This window comes from Uloborus diversus, chromosome 3, assembly GCF_026930045.1.
Source record: "Uloborus diversus isolate 005 chromosome 3, Udiv.v.3.1, whole genome shotgun sequence".
NCBI classification, from domain to species: domain Eukaryota; kingdom Metazoa; phylum Arthropoda; class Arachnida; order Araneae; family Uloboridae; genus Uloborus; species Uloborus diversus.
The window spans coordinates 142,696,847-142,709,030 of NC_072733.1; the positions used below are offsets into that span (position 1 = coordinate 142,696,847).

General features: G+C 30.2%; 1 protein-coding gene across 1 annotated transcript in view; it reads right to left on the bottom strand.

Annotated features, from left to right (window-relative positions):
• Nucleotides 1–2,339: 2,339 nt before the first annotated feature.
• The window catches only part of LOC129218131 (histone deacetylase complex subunit SAP18-like), a 32,010-nt gene continuing 22,165 nt past the window's right edge, over nucleotides 2,340–12,184 (bottom strand). Inside the window, exon 4 of the mRNA XM_054852342.1 lies at nucleotides 2,340–4,130. Within this exon, the coding sequence (XP_054708317.1) occupies nucleotides 3,845–4,130 (286 nt within the window). The 3' untranslated portion in view covers nucleotides 2,340–3,844. The remainder of the gene's footprint in view (nucleotides 4,131–12,184) is intronic.

Here is a 12,184-nt window from a genome sequence, read left to right on the forward strand (position 1 = left end):
TGTCCAAAACTAAGCTGATGCTAAAGGGGTTGTAATCTAATTTAATTCGTATTTACAGCAATATTTGTAATGCAAAAAATATAAATATTACTGAGGTTAAAATAATGAGTATTTGATAGTACTTTTGTCCAAAATGTTCATTTAAAAAATATTTTACTTAAAAAAAATTGCCAATAACTATTACATAAAAACTTCCTTATGTAACAGTTGGTAGAGTTATGAAAGGAAATTCATAATACTACCAAGAAAACTAATTTCAGTTCCATTTGTAACTCAAAGGAATGTTATTAAACGTGCAATATTAGGTGAAAAAAAAAAGAAAAAAAAAAATTGCATTTAAGTCGATTATTGCAGTATATTTTGAACACTTTCTTTTGCACACATACATAAATGTCGAAAAAATTTGGTAAATGGAAAAAAACTCCTGCATACAAATTGACATTTTTGATGAAGAATTCAATTTCTACTTAACTAGATTATTAAAATCAGTTGCATAAATAAGTTACCATTCTTGAATGTTCACCTTGAATAAACATATTAACTAGTCAGAAAAATAATTTTGACACATTATTGTTCTGTTTTTGATATTTTCTCATAAAATATATTTTCTTAAAGTTTGGACACTTTCGGACACAGAGGTTTTGAACAAGATGATAAAAACCTTGCCAACATTGCTTTCATTTGCACACATGCATAAACATAGGGAAATTTGGTTACTATTATCAAGAAATAAATCAACTCATTCAAACAAATTGAAATTTTAATCAAGGATTCAATTTCTATGTAACTAGACTAAAATCAGCTGCATAAATAAGTTGAATGTTCTCATTGAATAAATGTTCAATATAAAACATTACTTTGATACATTTTGTTCTGTATTTGATGTTTTCTCACACAATACAATTTTTCTAAAAATTTAGTTTTGGACACTTTTGGACACTAGGGTTTTGGACAGGACGGTAAAAACCAGGGTTTTTACCGTTGTGTCCAAAACCTTGCCAACCCTGTCATCAACGTCTTCTCTTTGAAAGAAATGTCTGAAAATTTGGCATCATTTAACATTTACTACCCCCCTCCCCCTCCCCAGGGACGTGCAGACATTTTGGGTCTGCAATCATCAGTCACAAATGACTGTTCTGGGCCTCCCTCCATATTGTTTACCCCTAAATTCAAAAATATTGGGCCTCCTTCAGGCTCGGGTCGACAAGTGTCCCTTCTCTTCCCTTGTGCACGCCCCTGCGCCTCCTTTATGTCATCTTGTAGTTTTTTAGGCCGACAAGAGTTTTAGCCAAACTGAAAACTTTTGAAAATCTACTCTGATTTTGTCTGAGAAGAATATATTCATTTCATATTCATTCTAGAACTTAAAGCCCTCTAACGTGTAAACTTGCTTAGGTTTCCCTACAGAAGTCTTTACTGTCTTTAGCGATCATCTTTTCAATCAGAATCAAAAACAAATTATTTTGAGGGAAGTTTTTGTTTTTGCACATATTTTTTTTTCTCTTTATCTTAAAAATTTATTTGCATTAATCACTCATGATAATATTGTACTGTTCGCTTTAAAAATTATATAAAAGAATGAACTTCAATGTTTAATTTACAAGGGTGTCCAGAAATCATTATCCAAGATTTTTAGTTTGACAACTTTATCAAAACTAATTTTAATGAAGTTGTTTAAAAAAATAATAAACTTCCATACATAATATATTTTTTAAATAAAAATCTCTACCTACTCAATAATAATTAGTCCTTACATACGCCTCTGTTTACGTTGCAATCAAAATCCTAAATTGAAATTAATTTGGGGTCCCATTACATTATCCTCACAACATTTTTTTCAATTTTAAGTAAAAGAAATAACTCTGAAAGTTTCTCATGTGTGCTTATTTGACAATCAATAACTTATGTTCAAATTTAGTAATACTACCCATTTTTTCAATTTAAAAAAATAATAATATTTCAATTTTTAAAAACCCTAATATAATTTTTTTTAAACGTCACGCCTTTTTCAGGACAGGCTGGAGATTATTAAACAGAATTGTTAAACACTATAAAATAACTTTGCTAGAAAAAAGTCAACCAATTAAGAAAACTTCGAGCAAATTTAATACATTAAAATTCCTTTTGGGTTCTATATGACAGAATATTGCATAATTGCAAATTTAATTACGTTTCAAAAATTCATTAATCTCTGTCAGAAATATTTTCTTATTTTAAACTCAACACATAGAAACTCAACTTTTACAATATAGGGACTTAGTAAGTAGTATTGGTCTTGTTAGTCCCATTAGTGGAAAAGTTTTTAAAGTAGCATTTAAAAGGAAAAATATGAATGAAACTTTCTTATCTTTTATTTCTTAGACAACATTATGAAATCAAACATTTTGGAAATTGCTTACAAAAACGTTTGCATTACGATTGATAAAATTTTTCAAAATTACAATCAAACTTAGGGGAAAAAAAAAACATTCAAAAACTGGTATCTTGAACAGAATCTTTATTCAATACTAATTTAATAGAGAGTCCTTATTTAAAAGGAATGAGGTTTTGATCATTTGGTTTTACAACAATAAATGGATTGCATATGTTACGTCAAATGGGATAAATCTGGTGTTTTTTCAAAATCTCCATGGATTATTCATAATCACTACTAAAATTGGTAAATGTGAGAAATGATTGAATAAAACTTACAGGTTTTTTTTATATAATCTCCAACTTATAATGGGGGATGTAATAAAAGTTCATAATTTTATCAGAATTCAGTTAATAATTTGGGAAGAAAAATTTATTTTACTCAACAATATTCCAGATCTAACAATATTACTTCAAGAATGTGTTAGAAAATCATCTCTTTTTGGAGGTAAGGAATATCAATATTGTACTTGGATTGGAGAAAAGTGATAATGTAAAAAAAAAAGCTGGCTAACTATGTAATTCTGTGTGAATGTTATAACAAAAATGACTCTAAATAAATCAACTTACAAGTTAATGTAAGTAAATGCTTTTTTACTCTAGAAAGATTTGGGTTCAGCTTATTTTTGATGTGGAACTGTTCTTGTAATAATATTGTTTTCTTTATTCAGGTCTTTAACTTGACTGGACAAAAAGTTATCTGGAAATACTAATTATTTTTTAACTCAAAGCTATTTTACTTAGATCAAAGTGAAGAATTTATTGAAATAACAACCTTTTATTTTTGGTAGTTTTGAACAGTTTGCATTTTGTAATGCATTTTTAGAGGATACACTACATTAGTTGACATTTCCTAATTTACATGTTCTATTGTACCTAATGAAAGTCGAGTAAAGCAACAGCACTTTTATAGCATTTTTAAATTGCAATATTTTTGTTTTAATAGCTATCATAACATTTTTAACTGTTAAGGAATTTTTTTAGCGTTGAAAATATTCATTTTTGGGAATGAAGCCCTTGTTACTCCACAGAAAAATTTTATTGTACTAAATTCCTCATGAGGAATCAGGATTAGGAAAAATAAACAGGTAATTTTATAAATATTGAAAAATTTATCACATTTGCCAACTTTATTGGTGATTATGAATAATCATCAGTTGTTGCATACAATCACCAGTTCATCAGATTTACCACAACATAGATATGTAAAAGAACTATGACCAAAAAATGCTTGGCATTTTAAGGATGGAAATGTTTTACATGGGAAGGCAATGAATAAATTGCATTACATAAAAGGAAAAACATTAACAGTATTGAAGAAACGTCAGGACCAAGAAAAAACATTAAAAGTGAGAAAGCATTAAATGTTCATGACGTTAAATCGGGATTCTACTGAAAAAAAATATGATCATATATGCATGTGATTGAAACTTCAGTACATATATCTTCCTCTCCGAGATGGTAGGTGTCCTCTTGATGATGGAGGCGAAATTGCTATATCCAAGTAATCGCCAATTTTGAAACGACATGAAGATAATGATTTATTGTCATCTGGGCCTTTCTGACCAGAACATGTAGTACCAATATCTCTCATTCGATATCCAGGTCCTCGTACATCAGGATAAACAAGGGCAAAATCAAAGTATGTACCTTTTCTGCGAGAATCTGGATTGACTTCTTTCACTAAATTTGTAAGCTCTTTAAGTGTAGCATCCAACCTGCAACAAAACCACCCACTTTATGTATGTACAGTAGAAAATTGATATAATGTACTCTTTGGGAACAGAGATTTTGTGTTATATAGACTTTGGACATATAGTAGAATCTCAAAAATCCGAGTCTCGTAAGTTCGAGGTTCCGCTTAATCTGAAGTGCTTCATTCCTATTTTAAATTTAATTTTTTAGTCGTTCAAAACATATTTTCATTAAAATCTGAAAATAGCAATTTTGCTTCTGTAAAACTAATTAACTTCCAACTGGAAATAAGGAAAAGTCATTGAGAAGTTTGTATCAACAACTCCCAAAGAAACACGAAATATTCGACTAAAAGATATGTATTACGACTACAAGATATGTATTCAAAGATGCCTTGGAGATTATAACTTGATACGCAAAATTGACATTGATTTTTGACAAAGAATGCTTACATCCGACGAGCACGACCGGTAGCGAACGGTTAGTTAATCACGTGACAAGCTAATGATCACATGCTCCAATCAACCAATCAACTGCTCAGAATGGTAACCGCTGCGGTAACCGGTTGATCATAAAACGCTGCGGTTAGTAACCGGTTACTTACCGGTCGACCGGTGAGTTTCGTCGAATGCAAGGAATGTGTTAACATCCCTTTTGGAGTATCGGATTGCAATAAAAAAGCAGGTGAACAACTAAACGCCACATGAGTCTCAAAAAGGAAAATTTTCACAACTAACCGTTTTTGCGTTATGCAAGATACATCTTGTACATACGCACTCTGATAGATGCAGAAAACTTGAGGAAATGGTATCAGGGACAGTCAGAATGAATGCTTTGGTTGCCTAAAACTGCGCAAATAAATACGCACTGATATCCTGAAAAACTAAAATCATAATTTGTTTCGACGCAATTAAAGAGTAAATTTATGTTGAAATTTGAGTGATAAATTTTGAATGAAGAAAACACTTATTTTTCTTTGCACAAGGAAGCAAAAGGTGTCCCTTCTATGTCCTGCAAATAGTGTCAATTTTCAATCTGGAAGAATTTTCTGAATTATCCGAGACTTCAGTAATCTGAGGTGACATGAGCCCCAATTAACTCAGATTTACGAGACTGTACTGTATATTGATTATATTACAAGTTTAGAAAATAATATTCAGGGTATAAGAATATTGCCCTGCACATCAGAATGATTTATAACTGCAATGAGCAATCAAATGATGCAATTTAAATATCATTTACAAATATATTTGGTAATTAAAAGAAAGTATTATTCAGCTAGCTTTACGTTCTGCATAATAAGTTGTATTTTCAAGAAAAATCTAGTACTTTTTTACTGTGGATACTAATATTCATTTAAAAGCTTTGAATTAAGACGAGAAGATAAAAACCATTTCAAAAATCAGTTTGCCAAAGAACTGCTTTGAATGAGAGGCAGAATATAGGGTTATTTTAAACTGCAAAACCTATTGTTTACTTCTGAAAAGTTGTGCAGTTTATAGGAAATTGCATTTTATAGATCCGTGCTATAAGGGTATTTATTCTCTTTCTCTCTTTTTCTTTATATATGTAAGGGGTGAAGGTGTAGGAAGGTGAAGTGTAGCATCTGCAAAATGAGTTTCTGAGATACTTGAAGAAACGAGTTTTGGATTCCATACTAACTACAGCAAAATGATGGAATTCCATGCTTTTTTCATGCTTTATTTTCAGTGGAAACTAAATAAGCAAGTTTGCACGATAAAGTTGAAGTAAGTACAATAGAAGACAAACATGCCAAAATAAATAAATAAATAAAATAAAATAAATATAAAAATTTGCAGATACTGCATTTTTTTATGTATAGCATAATAAAGAAATGATAATAGTACAAAACCAAATTAAAAATATCAATACAATAGTTCAAGCAATATACAGTTGAACCTGGGCCAAATTGCAACAGAAGTTTTTTTCAATGGTTTTAGGGTTAAGAGTGATACTGAATAACACATCTAAAATCGACCCCGACTATAAAATTAACATTAACGCCGATAAAACTAACATCCCATAAATCAGATTTGAAAATGGGGGGCTAGTGGCAATTATCTTCAAAATATGTGAGCTAGTATTAGTCTTTAAAAACATAGTAAAAGCATATTTAGTATTCTCAACTGTTTTCATTATAAGTTAAGAATTGCATTCCAAATAAATTAGATAGAACCTCAATAACTTGACACTTTGATAGCTCGACCATCCTGGCAAACGTGACGCCTTTGTTTCCGTCTCTAGTACAATGCTATATTTATATGGGTTGAAAAAGGTTGCTCCACACATTTTATCAGAAATTCACAAAGTCAACTATTTTTTTAAACCGGAGTCCACAAATTAAGGCCCATGATCCATATGCAGCTCGCATTGTAAATCCATCTGGCCTTTAAAAAGGGATTTCAAAATAACGTAAATGCTTATCTCGAAATACGACAAATGGAAATTACTTTATGCTTTTCATGGCATAATAATACTTTATTTTCCAAATATGAAATCAAGGCACCTTTAAATAGTATAAAAGCTTCTATTATATACAAAACAATTACAAATTACTCATTTTCATACTCATAGAATTTAACGCTTTATTTTCAGTCATTGATTTGATATTCTCAACAGTCCATTACACTTGCATCTGCATTATAATGCAGCACATTTTGTTTTGCAGGAACAGCGAATCACGTTTAATAGATAGCATGGTAGTAAGTCACAAAGTATTCTAGATATTCAATTACAGCCTGTATAATCATGAAGAAAAAGAAGTAAGTAGCAGTTTTAGCAACCTAGTGAAGATTCCATGGTCAGAATATTGTAGACAGGATTGGGAGGATTGAATTTTAGGAACTTTTTAGCAAAATTTTAATTGAAGATTTGGTTCAATTACAAACAGGTAGCCTGACCCATAGTAAATAACATAACAACTGAATTTTAGGAATGTTTCGGCAAAATTTTGGGAAAATTTTAGGGGTAATTCAAGATTTGGTTCGATTACAAACAGGTAACTTGACCATAGTCAATAACATAACTGACTAACCAGACTGAAAATGTGTTTTATCCCTTATAGCATGACCTTAAGTACTTTCACAAAGAAAGAGTCAAAACGAAAGAAAAATAATAATTTTTTAACTGTTTTATATTAAGTAGTCAGACAGCGTTTGAATTTGTAGTTATCTTTTCAAAAATTCGTTCTTTTCACTTTTAAAGATGGGCAGTTCTGAGTTTTTGCAATTGACCAGCTTCTACAGATATTAAATTTTGTTCAAAAGACATTTCCATAATATCTTGTCCACAGCGACTTTCCAATTTTTTCTTACCCTCTTTTAATTGACCTAGAGCTAAATTTTCATTTTTTTAAAAACTCATAACTATTATTGTTATTTCAACAAATTTCTAAATCTAGATTTTTTCCCCCTAGTTGATTTCTTTTCAAGTTTATTCTTTGTCATTTTTCTTCTCAACTATTAACACAGCAGTGCAGAACCTAGGGATTGCAAAGTTTACCCGTTCTTTCTATTATGTTCAATGTTACGACTCTTTGAAGCGACAACAACTTTTAGTTTGTATATTTTTTTTCTTTCCCATAGTTTCAAATGTTGTTTAGAAAATTAAGAGAAATAGACTTATGTTCTGGCCAGTGAGATTCATCGTTATATTAACTTTACGCCTAATGTTAAAAGTAAATTCGGCCCTATTCAATTAATGCATTTCTTGTGTGATTTATGATATTCCGTCACTGGCATGCTCAATATGCATTCAATCCTAAAATTTTAATGTGTGCAGCAGGCAAAGCTTCAGTATTTGGCGCTTCGGCCACACAAACTTCACTTCATGCCATCTCTACCTAACTGTTCAAAATGCACATTTACTTTAAATCTTTTAATTTTTTCTTTAAAAACTTAAATTGCTTGCTAATATATTTTTTTACTTCTTCAAAGTTTCCTATGCATGATGTTCTTCAGACTCACAACAATTATTTGATTTGAAACAGGTATTGTTTTAAAAATTTCTATTATTTATTATCAACGCCTACATACTTGCTTTTCAACTCTGCCAGCCCACCCCCCAAAACATATTGTGATTTTTTTAAGTAGTATAAATGTTTCTTAGAATTAAATAAAGAGGAAGCAGAAATTTCATACATACTAGCTAAAAAAATTTTAAAAATAAGATGTGATAATTTAATGAATTTTTCAAAGCAGAAAAAGTATGAAAATGCCAATAAAACAATTGTTGAGCAGAAATTTTTAAGAACTGTTGGAACAATTAATGATTATAATAATTGACACAACGAACAAAATTTTGAATACACAACAAAAATAAATCCTTGACTTCGTGCTACTAGCATCGTTTTATGACATTTGCAGAAGTTTGATAGATCTGCTGAAGCTGAATTCCCTGATTTCTGGATTCTAACGCTATTACAAACACCCTTATCAACATTTTAGATCAATTTAATTTTTCAAGGTCTTTATAAACCAAAGATACAACTTGTTATAATACTAACTTTTAAGAATGCTAAATGTGTGAATCGATTCAAGTGCAACAGGATAGACATTTTTCAATGAACTTGAGAACTGACGAGTTTACAAGTCCTCTACAGACAAAAGAAAACTAAGCAAGGTTCAAACTAATGGTATGAATAAAATAATTGATGTCCAAATGGTGAAATTACAGAGTAAATTAAAAAGAGTGAGTTTTACAGATCAGGATGCAAAAGGATTTCGAAATTCGTAAATGATCGGGATAGGCGAGTAAGAAACAGTTAAAATTCGTAAAATTTCACAGGCATTGTATGTTTCATCTACGTAGAGTTTAAAACATCTGTTTTTTTAACATTAAATGGTTCATTTTTTTCAGAGGAAGAGATTTGTGAAAGGTCAGTTTAAAAAAATGAAAAATACTGAGAAGGGACTGATTTTCAAAAAAATATTTTGTGCACTGTCAATTTATGAGATAAAATATTTAGTGTAAAGTTTGTAAAGTTTTGCAATAAAATACTTTATAAAGGGTCTTCTCCTCTTAAAAGAATACTTAAATTCTCCTAAAGAAACAACAGCTAAATTTTCAAAAAAAAAAAAAAAAAAAAAATTAGGAATACCAACAAAATTTTAGTACAATTTTAGGAGATTGAATTTTTTTCAGGAAATTTTGGAATTGTAGGGAGAAGGAGAACCCTGCTTAATCAAATCTCTTACTCGCAAGAAGTCCAAACGAAACAAATTCTAGTTAATTTATGGGTAAAGTTTGACTTTTTGGTCAAAAGGTAACAAATCTGTCATCTAGAATTTTTATTACGAGCAAAAGGAGACAGATCCTGAATGTATCTGTTGTATGAAATCTTTTTGATTCAAAAGAGCACATGTCCAAAGTTTAATCCACTAGTTTTAAGTTCAAGGTACTTCAATATGAGGTGGTGAAATATTAGGGTTTTGATGAAATTGGAACAGTCAACATTCAGGGTTTCGTTCAAAAGGACACATATCCAAAACTAAGATGGGAATTTCTCCTTGTTTTTTTGCATGAAAATTTCATACTTAGGTACATAATCTGAGACACTTTTGTGCTCAACTCTGTATGCAGGAAAAATGATAAAACTATTTTGCTGTTCCCAAATTTGTTTTTTCCACCACCTGAACATTTTTAGAAAATGGATATGCTCTCTTTTGGTAAATTAGGCCTCAATTAATACTACAGACTAAACGAGATATGTTTTTAAGTTCCGAGCATCCGCCTCTCAGAATTGCACTGAGCCAATGCACCAACTGTTAAGCTGCAGGCTAGCTTAGCAGTTGGTGCGTTGGTCCCAACCCTAGTGGGAAGCAATTACCCCAGTAGCAGAAACTTTCTAGCCAGTCTGCGACACTATTTTAGGCAGTTGAAAATAATCTGCAGTGTTATTATGAGTTTCATTTTCAGTTTTCATAAAATACGCAAGTCCCTGGTAAAGGTGAAGTCTCAAAAATTTTCCAACTGGTCAGTGGCCACTAGACTCGAAAAACTTAGTAGCCACTACTGTGCTGAGTTTAAAAGTATAAAAAAAAAGGAGGGGGGGGGAGAGCAATTTTCACTACTTTTACAAAAATAAGTAGAACTTTTTGCGCACTATGAAAAACAATTATTCAACACATATTTATTTAAATATGGAAAATTTAAGTTAAACTAGGTTTTTGAATTTTTTTCAAATGAATAAATAAACAAACTAGCAATGATAAATACAATAATGAGAAGTTGGCAGGAAACTGCATTTTAGAGGAACGTTTTAGTTTATAGCAAAGCTTCCAAAGCAATGAGGATCAAATACAATTGTGCAAATAACAATTCACATAAGATAAATAAATACCTTTGTGCTGAACAGTAAAGTAAGGAAAACAAAGCTTTAAAAAAAAAAAAAAAAAAATTAGCCAATTACAGCTTGTTTACATCCCCCCCCCCCCATTTTCTTCCATTTACAGGGTGGCGACAGGAACTCTGAAAAAAAGTTCCCTGACTTTTCCCTGATTTCCCTGATTAAGTTCACCAAATTTCCCTGATTTACGTTACCAATGATAAAGGTTTCCTTTCTTTGCTCTACTTGAAATCCATCGTATGTTTGTATAAAATGCAGTATTTTTAACGTTTTAAGTTGTGTAAAGTTGATGAACTAAAGATATAGTTTTAAAAGATGCTACTTTTTTAACAAAACGATAAAAAAAACATATCAAGTCAATTTTTTTTGGAGGGGAAAAAAACTACAAAACAGTATATTAAATTTTTCTACATGGAAACATTATAGAAAATTTTAAAAAAGTACTTTAATTCTAGAAACCACTTAGCATAAGAATTTTAAGAAACTATTAAAATCACTCTTAAAAACATTTGTGTATTTATGGTAGAACTAAAAAGTAATTGAAATTATTTTGAACTAAATTTTCAAACAATATAATAATTGTTGCAAGAATAACAAGTAATAGTGAAGGAATGGAAGTAATGTAGTTATTCTTATATAACTAATTGACATATTTATGCAAAACAGATGAAACCTTTTGACATAGAGAGCTTTTCTCTAACCAAGAACATAGGCTTTAATGAATGAATACAGCATTTTAACAATAAAAAATAAAGATATTTACTTAAGTACACAAGTTAACTCTATTTCAAATGATTTATGTATGTAACGAAAAAAATCTTAGATTGCTTTTGTAAGAAACAACTTTAGAATGGAAGAAAAAAAAACAGAAAAAAAAGCAATTAGTCAACTTCAAAATATATAAAAGAAGAATACAACTTGGTTATAAAATAAAAGAATCATTTTAGCGTGAAGAAAAAAAAACCCTTTATAATCTGCTGCGACAGCAAATAGTATAACGGCAAAAAACAAAGTTTTTTTGATTGAAAGTTCAATTTTAGCAATTAAATTAAAAACGCGAAGAAGTAATAGCTTTTAAGTTTTTATCAGTATTAATTCAAAAATCAAAGATTTCTTCTTAAAATCGTGATTACAGTACGCAAATCACTTCGAGACAATGGAATAAAGGCAAAGGAGCTAAGGCATTAATGAAGGCTTCCTTTTTGCCTGTATGATTGTTTATTTTACGTCGCATTGAAAGCGTGAAAGGAAATTTCAAGCTAGATAAAATAAACAACCTAACAGACACAGAAGCAATCTTAGGAAATTCATCCTGTGGTTAATAAGTAAGATTCAATACTTTGACGTTGAGGGAAAATATTTAAAATTATGCAGCAGTGTATAATCGCACCTCATTAATTTTACTTTTTTTTTTAAACAGATAATTGGCACAAAATGCGTAGAGAATTTGGATACTTAATTTTGTGAAGCAAAAAAAAAAAAAAAATTTTTTTTTCTTCATAAAATCAATTTTCCCTGATTTTTTGTTATTTTTTCGAAATTCCCTGATATTTCCCTGACTTTTCCCTGATTAATAAAGTTCCCTGACTTTTCCCTGATCTCCCTGATCTGTCGCCACCCTGATTTATCTTTCCTTTTTTTTGCATACCTTTGTTTCTGCTTATTTTATTTCTTGGTGGTTTTTTTTCTTTCATTCAGCTTTTCCTTTCT